At 44.9% G+C, this 16,209-nt stretch overlaps 1 protein-coding gene across 1 annotated transcript in view; it reads right to left on the reverse strand.

Annotated features, from left to right (window-relative positions):
• Nucleotides 1-2,330: 2,330 nt before the first annotated feature.
• plcb2 (phospholipase C, beta 2) overlaps nt 2,331-16,209 on the reverse strand; it is a 17,980-nt gene continuing 4,101 nt past the window's right edge. Inside the window, exons 11-32 of the mRNA XM_035611187.2 lie at nt 15,948-16,105; nt 14,902-14,984; nt 14,687-14,771; nt 14,054-14,267; nt 13,880-13,962; nt 13,695-13,791; nt 13,509-13,593; nt 13,185-13,309; nt 12,729-12,880; nt 12,055-12,219; nt 11,840-11,939; nt 11,550-11,654; nt 10,885-10,949; nt 10,644-10,734; nt 10,122-10,541; nt 9,762-9,945; nt 9,059-9,200; nt 7,767-7,831; nt 7,208-7,267; nt 6,895-6,952; nt 4,604-4,687; nt 2,331-3,779 (exon numbers count right to left, since the gene is read on the reverse strand). Coding sequence (XP_035467080.2) covers nt 3,609-3,779; nt 4,604-4,687; nt 6,895-6,952; nt 7,208-7,267; nt 7,767-7,831; nt 9,059-9,200; nt 9,762-9,945; nt 10,122-10,541; nt 10,644-10,734; nt 10,885-10,949; nt 11,550-11,654; nt 11,840-11,939; nt 12,055-12,219; nt 12,729-12,880; nt 13,185-13,309; nt 13,509-13,593; nt 13,695-13,791; nt 13,880-13,962; nt 14,054-14,267; nt 14,687-14,771; nt 14,902-14,984; nt 15,948-16,105 — 2,792 coding nt within the window. The 3' untranslated portion in view covers nt 2,331-3,608. The remainder of the gene's footprint in view (nt 3,780-4,603; nt 4,688-6,894; nt 6,953-7,207; nt 7,268-7,766; nt 7,832-9,058; nt 9,201-9,761; nt 9,946-10,121; nt 10,542-10,643; nt 10,735-10,884; nt 10,950-11,549; nt 11,655-11,839; nt 11,940-12,054; nt 12,220-12,728; nt 12,881-13,184; nt 13,310-13,508; nt 13,594-13,694; nt 13,792-13,879; nt 13,963-14,053; nt 14,268-14,686; nt 14,772-14,901; nt 14,985-15,947; nt 16,106-16,209) is intronic.

Consider the following 16,209-nt stretch of genomic DNA (forward strand, 5'->3'; position numbering starts at 1 on the left):
AAATGCTGAAAAAAAAAGAAGATTTGGGCAATGTTGTAACTGACACAGCAGCCACCTATGGTAAAATGAATGTGTTCATGTGGATGTATCGCCAGTTCACATTCTAGGACTGAAACAAAACTGGGCACACGACCTCAGGAATAGAAAGACTGTGCTGGGTTAACGGAACCGACATGTCTTTATGCTCGTCCAACTCTCAGCAATGTAAGGTGTGTTGAAGGACCAAGACCTGCTTCCTTTTCTCTTTTTTCTGAGGAATAGCTTTGATTTAATTTGAATATCTAATTCAAAATGTGCTTGATTGGCCGCTCTGACAGATTTTTAAAAAAGTTAAATTCACTTCCACTTCATGCCATTTCAACCCAGGAACAGGTGGACCACGTAGATCGCTGTGTACAGCCACTTGCAGTTCAAATCGGGCGTCTTTATGAGTACACAATGGCACTATCAGTTTGCCGGGGTCGTGATGCGTGATATGTGTCACAGTGAGACAGATGCTCTGACCACAGGGAGGTTCAGGGCCGTGCCAGAACAAAGGCAGAATAAATCACCCGTCCTGTACCTGATGGTCCCAAAACTGTCTGGGGGAGCAGGACAAAATCAGAATTCAAGTAGCCATGAGAGTGCTGCGTGCGTGAGTGTGAGAGAGAGAGAGAGAGAGAGAGAGAGAGAGGCATAAAGAGATAGAGAAAGACTTGTTTGCGTTTAATGTAAGGACCATATCCTCAACACACGCAGGAAGTAAAAATTTGCATCTCCGAGGAGCTGGAGGCGCCTCTCAAGGACCCTCAGCGCTCCTGTAACCCGGGCCGAGAGGGCGACTGAGTGCAGGGAGATGAGCCTCCTGGAACAGTCGCCGGGACGCAAATTTTTAATTGGATTGCGTAACACGTCCTTAAACAAAAGGTAGCATCCCGTAACCTGGTGACACGTGTGTGGGCCAATCGTGTGCAAAAAAGGAATCGGTATTTTATTGAAATCGTCTTTTCTCGGCCTGAGCTTTTACCTCTCCAAAGGCAGTAAGAGAACAGTGCGCAGCCCACAGACCGATCCAGCACATACACACATGCAGCCTGTGACAGTGCGGCCTCGGCAGGTGGTGTGTACGTGGGTGGTGTGGGTGCTCGATATTCCGCCAGGATGGCATCCACTTGGAGCCAAGATGGACTGTAGATCATGACTCCCCTCCACCTCCTGTCGGTCAGACCTGCTTCCTCACACAGGAAACAACAAGAGGAAGAGAAGAGAGAAGAGTGAACTCGCTCCTCACATGTACTTCACTGCCCTTATTCTTCGTGTCACTGCTAACATCATTTTAATCTTGCAAGGTGATTCAGAACAGTGGCTTGAAATTGCAGGGTTTAGTTTCTCTCAGTCATTTTTCAAGGTTCAAAATCGACTGATTGAGCACAGACAGAAACTGTCTTTTCCTGCTTACCGCCACTTGTTTTGCTGTGTTGTGCAGCAGCACACAGTCTGTATGATTTGAGTGTTATATTTCCTCTCAATAAATGTTTTCATGATGACATGAGATGAGTGGTACAGATGATCATATAACCACATATATTCAGCACGTGACTCTCCACGAGCCATCCATTACATGTTTAACAACTAAAGACTCATCAGCGTGTTTAATCGCTGGTATTTAAATATTTTTTGAAACAGACTCATTTACTTTTATGTTCACTTTCACATTTCATTTTAATTTAATTTTAAATATTCCTGTCCAAACATGCATGCACCGTGAACTCTTCTAGTTATCAATATTCAATTTTCCGTCTGAACGTCTGCTTCGGTGCCTTCTCTGAAATTGTGTGTGCAAGCGAGTGTGTGCGGGTGTAATTGGCAGCACTTCCTTCCTTCCTTTGGCTCTCCAGCAGCGAGCAGCCATGGGTTTGCCGCGTGGTTTAAGTTCCTGCTCAGGCCATCCCTCTCCTGCTGGTCTGAGACAGAGCTGCCGGAGTTTACTTCATCTCGCGCAAGACTACGAGCCCAGTGACTCAGGGCTGACTGCTTTCACACTCTGAAGCTCGCGGTTCGTCCGTGTTGTTGTGCATGAGGTGGCAGGACTCACAGGCACAAGCTGTGTCCTCCGCAAACAGAGTTTGTCCAGATCCCTCCACTTTCAAATGTCGCTCGTCCTTTGATTCAGGAGAGGGGTGTCGCACCATTCAGGAAGAAATGAGAAATGGACAGATTGCTTCGGATGGTGAGTCAGGGGAAGGCTGTGTTCATTAATGAATGCATCGCGTCTCTGTGTAAACAAGTTGGAAGCAGGAATTAGGCTGGAACATTTCTTCTTCGTTTTCTGTAAAGTGCCTTTATTGCGGTTCCGTTCTGAAAAGGAGCTCTTGATGCATCGCAGAGCTCATATTAGTTGAAAAGAAAAGACGTTGCAATTATGTGGTATTATGAGTCAGTCATACCACAATGTGCCAAATTACATTCACCAGAGGTTTGAGAGAGAGACAAAGAGAGACATCACCACCAGCCTCCATGAGGCAACAGTTTTCCACTCACGTTCCAACCATTGTCTCGTTTGTACTTCTCTTTTACTTTAATAGTATACCTACTTGTTGTATGTCACGCTAACAGTCTTTTATATACTCACACACACTCACAAAATGTGCAGAAGGTTATGAGACACAACTGTGAAACAATGCAATTCAAAATCATTCTGATTATTTGGACATCACTTTTTGCTGGGAAACGCTGTATAGCTTTAACTGTTCCGGTCCCTGAAATGTTGGGTACCAATGGCTACAGATTAGATAAACAGGCTCGTGTGTGAAGGATTCACGATTTTAGAATCTCTGGCCTCTCTGCAGCAACACATTTGAAGCACTGTCGGCTGTCGAGGCTACTACCGTGTGTTCTTGCTGGCCAAGCATGTGAACACACACAAGGAATCTGACAGAACAAGAAGAACAAACATCAACAGAGTCAAACCACAAATCTCGTTTTATTCCTCCAGCTTTGTATGTCCTTCGTACGGCTTTATACGTTTGTCGTCCTTGCAACGGGTTTACCCTCTCTGTCATCCTGCAGAACATCCTTTGTGGTCTCAACAAACCTATAACTCTCAGTTTCACCGTGGCTTCATGGAGTCTCGCAGAAGCAGAATCAAGCTGTATTGAAGTGTCACAAATGGAGTCATTGTCCCGATTCAGCCTGCAGACTCTGATAACCCCGTTTTTTGCCGCTACATTTATTCCCATTGAACTGTGTCTGAGACTGCGCTCTTAGTGATGGGCCTTCATCTGGAAGATATTTGTCACTGAATAGCCCAATGTATGGCGTTTAATCAGTGAGGAGCAAGAGTCACAAAGAAGATTCAAATAATTTCCAAACAACCTAATTTTTGCTTAACATGAAAACATCATTATCACTTTAAAGTCACAAAAAAAAAACACCTCTATGAAATGCACCTACATCTAATTTTAAATTCCACACAGAGACATCATCCATCATTGAATAATCTACTATGACACAGTTATGCTGTTGGTTATGTAACAGGTTGAACAAAAGAAAAACATGTAAAAGGGGAAAATAAAAATAAAAAAGTTAGGACAAGGTTACACCAAGGGCGTAGGGGTCAAAAGGCGAGTTCAGCCAAGGAAGACATCTCCATAGAAACCGACTCCCTCCACCTTCTTGGCCCCAGTCTGGTCGACCAGGTCGGGAAAGTGGGAACCCACACAGACATTGACAGCATCCCTCACCTCCGCCGACAGAGACCTCAGTTTCTGCTCGTTCTCCTTCAGGGCCTCCTGGTTGAGCTGTAGACATGGGGACCAAAATTCAGTCAGAGATTAGAAGGTTGATTCAAAGGACATGTTGACATTTTAAAAGCATTTTTTGGGGGGGGGGGGGGGGGGGGGGCTGCCAAATGCTTATCATATTCTTTAGAGAACAGATTTCTACAATGATAAAAGTTAAAATAGCCAAGGCGCTGGCTTCAACACAGTGGCATGGATTGAATTGAAATCTCAGGATATTTCATAATGTGGAAATGTGTCTTTCAAGCCAAGAAGTTCTCCTCATTTGTCCCTTCGTTTTTTTAAGCCTCACTTGAATTCCTCCCACTGCTTCTCACTAAACCTAAGACTGTATTTGTAAGCTAATACTCCTGGTAAGACATAAAAACACACCATCCATCTGGAGTTCACGCGTCAATGTCTAAACCGTGCAACACCTCTTTCCTCAATACCAACTGCCAAGATTTCACTAATCCAAAGCAAAGCTCCCACCCAGCATTTTTAATAATTCTGAAAATGCAAACACGTTATGTAATTTATGGCAAACAATAAGCAAAAAGGAAAAAGCCTAAGAAATTTAATGGCAAGTGGACAAAAAAGTTCAGGCTTAGTTGATTCACTTTTATATATAAATGACAAGAGGAGCAACCACATTAATCTTGGTCGCCTCTGGGGAAATGCAAATCACAATGCACTGGAGCAACTTTTACCCGTATGAAAGTTCTTAGTTCCAGTGCTGAAAATTGTTGATGAAATGTCATTGATAATAACAATGATAAGTAACTGATAACTGAGTTCCAACATCCATGTAAAAACCCTGTGTATCCTGCTGTCGGAGTGTGCACCTGATTCGTCAGAGCCTGGATTTCTTCCAGTGTAGCAGCCTGCTTCTTCACCAGAGCCTCTTGCTGTGGGTTGTAATCTGAGGACTGACAGAACACATACAATACAACATGTGACTACTGAAAAACACTATCGATCAGCGGTCCACGTCTGTGTGCATGTGGTATCAGATGGGGGATAAAGACTGTTTGCATGTCTATAAGCACTTCATCTGTTCATGCTCCTCCTCTGCGTGTGTGTGTGTGTGTGTGTGTGTGTGTGTGTGTGTGTGTGTGTCTCCGATGTCTAGAGAGGAGTGCACCCACGGGATGCAACCTGAGCAAAAGAATCAATGCGGTTAAGTCACAACAGGTTGGACTTGTCTCTTTCAGTTACACAGCCCTCCTTGCAGCTTATTGCCATTCAGTAATGAGGCCGTGCTGATTAAACAAGTGATTGTGTTATAAATGGTTGTGGTGATTAATTGGTGAATGCTGATTAAGTAGATCAACATGAGCTGCTGTTCTATCTCTAATGTGTGCGGGGCTAAGGGGGAAGTGGGGGGGCTAGCTGCCATCCGCAGGCAGTCGACCAGGCAGGAGCGCAGGGAAATATTCGTGACTTTAAGCCAGATATAACGGGTCTGAATCTTGATGAGCCAACAGAGGAACAAGAGCAGGGCTCAGTGAGTCATCGACCACACATGGATTAGCCCGCTCGCTGCAAACAGCTTCTGAGTAATGGGCAAGCCCTGCTACACTTCACTCAGCAGGAAGAAGGGGCGATGGATGTACATGCTCATGTGCACTTAAACTTCACTACTACTACTAGTTTGCACTTTGTTTAGAATTTTGATAGTAAAAGACATTGTTTGAAGGTTGTAATGATGTGGTTTGGTATCATGTGCTTCCTGGGGGAGGGAGTCGGGGTCTCTTTGGTTTGATGAGGGGCCCCAGGTCCCTTTTGCCTGGGGCCCCCAAACTCCCTTGAAACACTTGTGTATGTTAGTGTGATTACAGTTCAACAACATGTGTTTGGTTAATATAGGCCTTCATTTGTGACGAGAAGAGCCCTCACAAGTAAATGTATGTGTGTGTGTGTGTGTGTGTGTGTGTGTGTGAGTCTGTAATAAGCACGTGGGTGCATTATGTGTCCATGTGTGCAGATGTATAAAAGGAAAGTACTGTTACACGCCTGAGGAGAATTTTTTTTTTTCCATGTTTTTTTTCAAATCTTTAGACACTTGCTGCCTCTCTTGTAACCATAGTTACACTGTTAAGTACAATAGGTGTTGAAGAGACCGGCAGATATCGCCACTCTCTTTTTCTTGTTCAGGCACCGCAACAATCGGTGGTCTTCAAGCCAGTCACCGTACAACAACAAACCCACCCCACCGAATTCGATGGAGATTTAAAGAGATGGAAAACACTCCCTACCTCCTTTTAGTCAAGATTTTCAGTCACTCAGATGAATGTACCGACTCATATTAATTTCATCAGCTCATTGGTACTGCTACTGGAAAAATGTTTTTGCATTTTCTACGTAGAAGGAAAATGCCCAGAATCAAAGCTTTTAGCTTGCAAAGGCATAAATTATTATTAGGATTTCTAAAGTTACTCCTTGTGTTTTGCTCTGCGTCCATCCATGCACAGTTATATATGGTTAAAATCCAGAGAACGGTGAGTCATGGTGACTCACTGAAGAGCAATTAAAATATCCACACAATCTACTAAATTTGATGTATTTCAACAGACCCCATTAGATAGTGAAACAGGACCTTGGGCCAAATTACATGCACATAAGCTTAAGCTTAACATGCAGACATTTTTTGGGAAATATGCATCAGCAAAACAATACGCCAAGCATTTTGGATCAGCAGCCTGGACGCAGGGGGAATCGGACAGACTCAGAAGGTAACACATCCCGCCTATGAGAAGCTGCGAAGCTCACTGAAAAATACAAGTCACTGTTTTTACGGGTGGTTTTGTGTCAGGCTATTTCTTGCCCATGCAGGCCTTCCTTGACTTTTTGTATGGATTAAACAACAACAGTTTAATTGAGGAACTTTGAGGGTCAGGTTCAGGTGAAGTGAGGTGTTTGTCACGTTGACACATTTTATCACCATTGGTCAGAGCCAGACCAGCTCTTTCCCCCGTGGCTGCAGCTCTGCATTAGGACGTGAGAGTGGGTAGCAATCCTCTAATCTGAAGCTCACAAAGAAAGCACATGGTGACATTACGTTTCTCTAGGTCTTACACATATATGCACAAAAATGGACTTACTTTCAACAAGGTAAAACATTTTTTATACTTACTGCACCGTCAGACTGACTAGTCTCATCCAACAGCTCTATGCTCGTTGCCTTTTTCATCCTAAGAGAAGATAATTAAAATTTTCAATTAGACCTACTGGCCATAATGTTCAAAATTCATCAAACAATGCCAGGCCTAATGTGCACTGCCTCGTGGCAGAGGAGTAAAAAAAAAAAAGAAAAGCTGAGCTAATCCTCATCATTTTTCTTCTCACAGCTCTTTTCATTTAGACAAGAAGCTGTAGCGCAGTGAGAAGAATGGCAATGAATGGAGACAGATAAAGTAACTCAAGGCAAGGTCACGCTGTGAACTCACTTTGCTTTCTTGGAGGATGAACATTTCAAGAGCGTTTTCTTCTTATTTTCTTTGGTTTCACTGCAAAATGAGGCACAGGCAGAAAGTGAAGGCTCCTCATGCTTGATTTGAAATTGAAAAAAAAAGAAAAAAAGAAAAGTGGGCCCTATGAACTTTTTCTTTAAACGAGAGTTGCGGGGCTGAGTGATGCCTGATGTGACCTTTTCTCCACAGCGAGAGGCTTAAATGCAAAGCTATGGCGTCTGTGTGGACAGGTAGATGACCGGGGCCTGCTGCTGTTTAAACACCTGTTAGATAATGATTGTCCTGAGATAACCATCCGCCAGCTGGGGACTTAGGATAACACACACACACACACACACACACACACACACACACAAAACCGTAAGCCAGTCAAGGACGCTAGAAGACCTGCATATTAAGAGGATTCATTCATTATCTGAGACGTTCTATTTGCCAAATGTCAAATGTTTCCCCTCAGATGACACACACACACACACACACACACACACACACACACAAAAGCATGTCCCCAATTGTATTGTACGTTTGCTCACACCTCTCCAGGGTCTTCACTTCACTGGTGTGTCTCTCCGTGGCCATCTCCAACAGTTTGGCCAGCCTCTGTCAAAATAGAGGAAGGAAGTGGCACCCTCAGGCAAAAATTCTAACCCAATTTTGACTGAATTGAGAGCATCTGGCCCGAGACCTGTAAGCGAGATGCCGACTGTCACCTCACTCCACAGCACTTTTGACAGTACAGTCCATTCAGGTGGCAACCTTTGAAACATTACCTGATTGACCCCCCAGGCCCATGCAGATTTAGAGCTTATGCTAAGAGAAACCCCCCCGAGCACTTAGGTCTGATGTATAATCAATAGAGCCGCTAGAGCGCTGGCCGTTTGCCCGTGAGCCCAGACACATACAGCACGGAGAGGTAATATGAGGTGCTCCACAAGAAATGTGAATTCACCCTGTACAATGGAGATGAATCCTATTTTAGGGGTTTCATAATTTGATATGAGTAAGACAGTCAGGAGCTGAGTGTGAAGAGAGCACAAGAGAAGAACTATGTGAAAAAACAACTTTGGGGGCAGCAGAACAAGCTCCTGACCTATTATCACACTTTTGTTGTGACGTAACGTGTGTACATAAAGTGTAATTTAAGTCCAATATTCACCTTCCTGTTAGATCTATTTACATCTCTACCAACGCCTGAGATAGTCTCTTCCTTTGATAAATGCTCCACTTTGTTCACCAGCTGGCGGCCAACTTCGATACTTTCCCACCTCAGCGCTGAACAAATTCCCGAGAGTCAAAACTTCCGCCCCTACATTTCTCCATTAGTCGTATACTTCTGACAGTGACAAATGACACGATCTACACTTTCTTCCACCGCACACTCGCATAGCCCCGATTGATGCTTCCCTGAAAATGCATTTGTCTTTTTTTCCACCCTATCCCCAGTCTTGAAGTGATTTGCTGCTCTCTAGAAATGTTGCCCTATTACTGTCATTCCTCCCACTTTAGTCTTTATTTTGTGTAAATATTAACGTCCTTCCTTTCTCTCATCCCAATGTTTCTGCTGATGAGAGCGATGAGAGTGAAGCAGTGAACAGTGAAAACAATGAGCTGGAATGCTTTGGAGAATTGAGAGGAACCTGCAAAGGTGGGTGATAATTCTCGGTGTGGTTTGTCAAGTAATCTTCATTATAAAGTGATTGATTGTTGATATGAAAACACTGAATATCAGGGTTCATTATTTGTGAAAATACACAGAGTTACTTTCAACCACTCATATTTGGACTGGAGATTTTTGAGTTTCAAAACCCCCCCCCATATTTTACAAACCTCGGTGGCAAACTGCTCTTTCTTCTTCTTCATCTGATCACACTGCTCCGTCCACAGAGCCTGCAGCTCCGCCTGCATCCTCTCCTTCTGCTCCTGCACCCGCTCCGTCTTCACACCGGAGTCCGAGGTGCTTTCCTCCTCCCTGGAGGACGCATAGCAGGGCACAAGAGAAAAAAAGGACATCGAGTTTATCCACTGGCAGCCAACTAACCCCTCCAAATGAAGGAATAAGTGTACCACCAGTTGGTTTACTGGAAATCCTACACAGCAATGTGGCCTTGAATAATACATGTTTTACCCTGAATGCTTAGTGTGGAAGACTCACATCCATATTCATCTAGTTGTCCTCCTCATTACTCTGCTGCAGCTGGAAAAACACATTGGCTGAGGAATATTCTCAGTGCCTCTAATCGTAATCTCATTAACAACACCGACCAAAACAACAACAACAACAACAACAACTTCGTTAGTGGGTCAGTATTAATGTGCCGCAGAATTCACCGCTACTTTAGAGGAAACAGAACAGAATTTGGTGGATGACTAAACGAAAACAATTGGACAGATGGGTCCTCTCACCTCCCGCCTCGCTCGACACTATCCAAGCCTCCTTTGTCAAACATTTTTTTTGTTATCTGTCCATCTGTTATCTATTTATCTGTTCAGCTTCACTCAAAAGAAAATTTATGAAAAAATATCTGCTCACTCTTTTTTCTTCAACGAGGCCTTCTTCTTTATGGCCTTGAAGGAGTCGCAGTATTTCTGAATCAGATCCTCTGCTTTCTTCTGATATTTTTTCTCTGCCTCTTTCCTCTCCCTCTCCTGACGCTTGATGACCTTCAGATAGTTCTTGTGTTGTGTCAGTTCTTCAGTAGTCACGGTCGAGGACTCTGCAGCAGAAACACAGCGGGAGTTGTTGTGAGAATACACCTACTTGTGTCTGCAGAGGCGATGGATTCATAATAAATGTCTTGAATATAAAAAAGAAGAGAAGCTTTAAATTGGTCTGTGTTTTCCTTCACGTGGAAACTGATGGGTGCAGCACATGAAGGCACAGCGTTGTTACCTCCGCTGTTTGTCGGCTGTTGAGATGATGTGTCTGATCCCGCAGATTCGGGCGATGCACTTGACGGAAGGGGCGCGACCCCGGCAGCAGTCTCTCCAGGGGCCTCCTCGGTGCCAACTTCTTCTTCTGGGCCAGGATCCGGGTTTGTGCCAGAGTCACTCGCTGGTTCATCTTTGGTTTCAGGCGCTGCGTCTGGTTCGGGAGCCGCTTCCGTCCCGGGGGCAGCATCCTCGGGGAGAGGGGGGGCTTCAGGCGGCGTCTCAGATGTTCCTGCGCCTGGTGCTGGATCTTCAGCAGCAGCGGTATCAGGAGTCGGAGGAGGCTCTTCTGCAGATGGTGCATCTTCATTTTGTTCAGATGGAGGCTGGGATGATTGGTCGTTGGTGTCTGAAGGCGCCGTAGGTTCTGATGCAGCCTTCTCTAGAGGAGGCAAAAAAAAGTCCAATGATCGAATACACCTTCTAAACCCAGCGGTGATACCCATTACGAGAGCCATATTAAATCCTCCCCTCTCTTTATTACCTACGACAGGGGCTTCACTTTTCTTGGCTACGTCCGCGGCAGTTTGGACCACAAGAGGCATCTCGTAGGGAGAAACGAAGTCAGAGGACGACTGTGTGGGCACAAAGAGGACAAGGACATCACAATCTATCTTCCTAGAACTTACTTTTGTGGTTTTATGGGGGAACTGGGGACATTATGGATATATCCATTTTTATCGCGTGACGGTTGAGTTGAGTTTGCTGTTGCAGCTTTTCTTTACCGCCTTCGGGGTCTTAGTGGTCTTCTCTGTGCCCTTCGTTGGGTTAAACAGGGCGTCTGTGAAATCTGAGGGAGAATCACATACACATAATCATATGTCAGTGTATAATAATAACAATTTCAAATTGTATTTATTTAACACTTTTCAAGCATAAGCACAAAGTGCTTTCCAAGTGAAAAAGAAAGTAAAAAAAACACAGACCCATGATTCCCCTCTTATAGGACATGCAAAGTTTTGAATATGACAGCATATATATCAACAGCACTGAGCCCATACATTGAAAATGTATTTGCAAGTCATAATATTGTTATAAATAAATAAAATGTACTTTATAAGATAGTAAAAAATAGGATAACATGTGGCTACAAGGAAGATGTGTCATTAAGACATGGGATTTAAATGAAGGATTAACAGGGCGCAATGCAATCTCATACGAAGTGAATATGAACTGTATTTCTACAAAACTATATAAAAGCATAGTGAGGCAGCAATCTGTTATTTAACATTCACCTGATTGAGAAAGGCTATAGAGTTATATACATCCTTACTAAATCAAATCAGAGTCTTGTCCCTAACTGTCACTCTGGCAACATGGAATCAATTACATCACAGGGTTGTAGTTTTTTTCTTTGGCAAAAAACACAAAGTGAGAAAGCATGATGCACCTGCAAAGGCAGCGGGGATGTAGTCCTTGACCTCGATGTACACAAAGAGAGCAGGCAGCGTGAGCGGCATGTTGCTCTCACTGCGCAGGCAGATGTGATGGAAGCCTGCGGGGGGCACAAAACAAACCGCTGTGAATTAAAAACAAGGCCCGCTGGCGCCGCTCCCCCTGATCCAGTGGCTGGCTGAGAGCAAGCTAGCAAACGCTCGGAGGCCCTGGATTACTCAGTGACGTTTTTAAATTATGTAGATTAGATGAAGCATGACATTTTGTGTTGTTTTTTTTGCTGACCTGATAGGATGGTGTCAACTGGGATGATCCTGTGTCCCAAGAATTTACCGTTCTCCTCGTGGACCACGATTCTCAGAGAGGCCATCTCTGGGAGCAGGATCTGTCCATGACGACATCAGCGGACATATTGAGATCAACAGCAGCACAGCGGGTTACGAGCCCTCTCAAACACAATCGTCCTCATATGTACAGCATTTTTGGCATATTTGGGGCACCTTCTCAAAGACAAAGGGCTCCTCGTTCCACACTGGGTTGATGGCGTTGGGTGTGGTGGACCACTTGGTGCGATATTTCTTCTTGGGGTCTCCCGGCAGCCCGATCACCTCCACCTCCACGCCAGTTTTCACGCTCTTGTCAGACAGAAACTGGCCCGAGTAGATCTGAGGAGGATGAGCAAGATACAATGACACGCATAGGCCTGCGAACTGGGTTGAGTATGGACGTGTCCTGTTGTGTGGATCCATGTTCAGGACTCGGTGGATATTAATAGAGCTCAGGTTTTTCACTCATGCGGCGTCTGCTGAATACCAGGAACTATGTATCACTCGCAGCAGGACTCTTGTATCATTACAGACCCTGCATTCAAAGTACAGAGAAAACCAGGTGAACATGGCTTCCCAAGGCTGTTGAGTGCAATTTATTGCTCAATTTAGAGGAGCAAAAAACCGCTGTGAGCTATAAACATATTGCGTCGTCGCTTCATCAGTTCCTCCACAGTTTAATGTGTGCTGCATGAATAATTAGAACTGCAGCTTTAAAGTCTTTATGTTCGCCTTACACTGTTTTCTGTTTCATTTTTGAATGTGTTGATCCTGGCAGGCCTATGGCAAACGCACTGTGGGGATGGTTACAGGGGCCTGATGATAAGGAGGAAGGCAGGGGAACCTGCCTTTATGGTCAGTGTGCTCGCCACCACGGTGTCGATCCTGTCACAGAAGGGGTCAAACTTCTTGTCACTGCGACGCAGGACGTCGTGCTTAAGCAGGTATCCCGTCCGGCCGTTGAACTCAAACAGGGCCATGTTGAGTTGCATGGGGAAATCTGAAAGTAGACACAGAGCAGCGCATTCATGCCCCCCCTCTGCAGCACAAAGGAGGGGCAATGAGCATTCTGGGGGGTGGAATTAAAAAGCACAGCAGAGTCCTGTGCAGCTCAGGGAGGAGCAACACTGACCCGCCGTGGTGAAAAAGAGAAGCTCGTAAAGTATAGAAGAGGCTGACATTTCAGTCGTGTCAGGCTCAAAGAGGATTAAATATGACGCATAAATTGTGGCATGCTTTAAACTACCACAACACATTTAAGACATTTCCTGGTGGTTATCGGTGCATCGAGTGTCCATTGCTACCCATCGTCTGGTAGTTGAGCGCCACCATCTGGCAGCCTGCATTCCAAAAGGGCTGGGGGCTGTAATTCGACGAGTCCATCCTTGTTCCCTTGGGGTAAATCCTGCTCATCTGTCTCTTATTGTATCTGAGGAAGACGATTTAAGGAGCAGAAGTTTACATGTGCATGTGTACGTGAGCCAGGACGACGGCTTGAAGCAACTTGCTTTGGTCTAACGTGGTGTCATTTGGGGTCAAACTCAGCCCCGCTTGAACACAGGCTTTCCGTTTTTGTATTATTTGTTGCTGCCGTTGTCTTTTCTCTTCGCAGCACTCTTGAAGGATACTCGACAAATTCGACAGAAGTCTTGGCAATCATTGCCTCCCCTTTGGTCTCCACGAAAGATGAGATGACATAACTCCTGTTTTTCTCTGTGAAGACAGAGAACAGGAGGGAAAAATTGCAAACCTGTGATGATTTTTTCCCCCTAAGCATATATTGTAAAACCGATTTCGCCTGAGTTTGTTTATACTTCTCGCATTGTCAAAAGAGATGAATTTGTTGGGCTGGATGTAGTTGACCAGGGATGACATGGCCTCGTACGCTGTTACTTCTTGTCCAGCTGTGCCCTGTGGGGGAATTGACAGGAAGTGAACTGGCGTTTGAACTGTGCTGATGTAACGCAATAAAGCTGTTATCGCATTTGTCGTCCTCTACCTCATCGGATGTTTTCATTTTCTCCTCATCCTGCTCGTCTGTCTCCTCTTGCTCCTCGTTGTCCTCCACAGCTGCGTCCCCCTCTGGTGAAAAAAAGAAAAACCCATAACCCATCAGTGACAAATAACTGAACGGATCTATTTTCGTGGTGTAATCAGATTTGGCCTAATGCACCTTGGTTCTCCTGGGTGCTGGCTGCTGGGTTGGCAGGATCCTGGGACGTGCTGTTTGGGACCTGGGTGGTCAGAGCTGTGGTCGTGGTCTGCTCTGTGGCTGCCGTGGCGGTTTTCTTAGTCTGGGCTGGTTTTTGGTGGCTGCCCTTCTTGTTCTTGATGAGGATCTTGCCCATGAGCTCAGATGGGCTGGGGATCTGCTGGCCTGGCTTCAGCTGGAATTTCAGACACAAATAGGATGAGAAAGAACCATAAAACTGACTTTGGTCGGGCCAAAAACAGAATCTGGTCGGGGACGTAGCTACACGGAGGACGTGATATGACATGAAGTGCACAGCAAGCACACAGTGAACACACATCCGGTTTCTGATATAAATTAGTAAGGATGGGTACGGCTGCCTATTAGGGTCACATCTAGCAGAGATAAGAAAGAGGGTAAACAAGAAACTTTGTCATTTATTTCCTTCATGCTAATGCAGTTAGTCTGCATCAGTGAGTCACATAACATGATAACATGATAATGCTTTATCGGATTTCATCAGACAAAGGCTCCTGTTCAAAGTATCCCCCCGTATACAAACTTGATCTCACTCTGTTGCTTTGACAGCGAGCTGTGTTGCAGCAGTGTACTCACAGGGTATTTGTCCAGTGGCTCTGTTAGCAGGGCATCACCAAATATGGTTTTGCAGTAGTTGGCCATCTTCTCCTGCTGTTTCACCCTGTAACACATCACAGAGAAAAAGGTTCGGTTACAACCTTGATATTTCCCGTCAAGGCTCCATTCGGGATAATGGCATCCGAAACATGATGAAGTTGTGTTAATCGCGTGAGTTCCACTGAAGCTCTTACGAGTCAACGTGGTTCTCAAACGAGAGGATGACGGGGTACTGCGAGGTCTTGAAGGCGCTCTCGGCTATGGCCTCGATCACGTCCTGCAACGCGTCACAAAAGTACCGTGTTTGTGCATTTGACTTGATTATGATTAAAGACAAACACAACTGGCAACATGAAACAAAAATCACGAAAATCACAGAAGAGTATATATGAGGCCGAGAGACTGAGCCCATCACGACTTTCCCACATGAAAGGAAGCATCCTGACAGACTGCAGTACTATTGCCTCCATGCAAAGGGCCCTGTGGTCAAATCCAAAACAACCACATCCAGCGTCTGACAGTAAACTGAACCGAGGTGTTGTGTCAGGGCCCCCGAGACCGTGGAGCTCCAGCTGCCCTTAAAAGGAAGCACTGAGTGCAACAGGATGAGGGAGCAGGGGTGAAGGGTGGGGTGGGGGGGCTGCCCCCTGCACAGCATGTGCATGTATGTGTGTGTTGTGGTGTTACTGTCTCCTTTTAAGTCTTCACACCCTTTTGCCCCTTAATGTGCTCATGGATATGAATAAGATGTAGTTTGGGGAAAAAAGAAAATTCCTGACCAACTCAAAAAGATTTATTCAATTAGTAAAACACAAATTCTGTTGCTGTTTTTTTTTAAATGAAAGTTTCCAATTGTCTTGTTAACTCCTGAACTCGTTTGCTTTAAGTTGAACAAACCTAATTAATTTGTGTGTTACCGAATGTAGTAATTTTTCTAAGGCTTATCGAGATACCCAGGATGCAATGTGACCCTCTTTCAGGCGTTAAGGTGTATGCAAGAAGTTGTCATTATAAAACAATGAGAACTGTAAACATAGGAAATCAGAGATTGGCCATTTCATAGATAAGGCCCACGATTTATTGTAGAATAACAACAAGGAAATATCTCACTTGAAGTTAGTATGAACCAGCAACCAGGTCATAAATCGTCTTGAAATTAGCATCAATACTATTGGAAAAAAATGCTTGTTCTGCACTATTTATTCTTATCTGAATAATGTATTTGTGTTTGTTCACATGCCTTGAAGAGGATCTCGGTCGTCATAGTGAAGCCGTGGGTGATGATGGGCTCTTCGTCCGGAGGTTTGCCCTTCCAGCAGTCCAGCTCCAGACATCGGCAGCCGGACAGCAGACACTGTCGGTACATCTCCGGAGAGGACACGCCAGAGAACTGACCAGCTGCGGTGCGACAGACAGGGAGTCTCCAAATATGCCAAAAATATTATCCTTGAAGTAGCACGTCAACTTGCAAATACATAGTCTGTTGAGCAGTATCGCATAGG

This window comes from Scophthalmus maximus, chromosome 15 (assembly GCF_022379125.1).
Source record: "Scophthalmus maximus strain ysfricsl-2021 chromosome 15, ASM2237912v1, whole genome shotgun sequence".
Taxonomy (NCBI): domain Eukaryota; kingdom Metazoa; phylum Chordata; class Actinopteri; order Pleuronectiformes; family Scophthalmidae; genus Scophthalmus; species Scophthalmus maximus.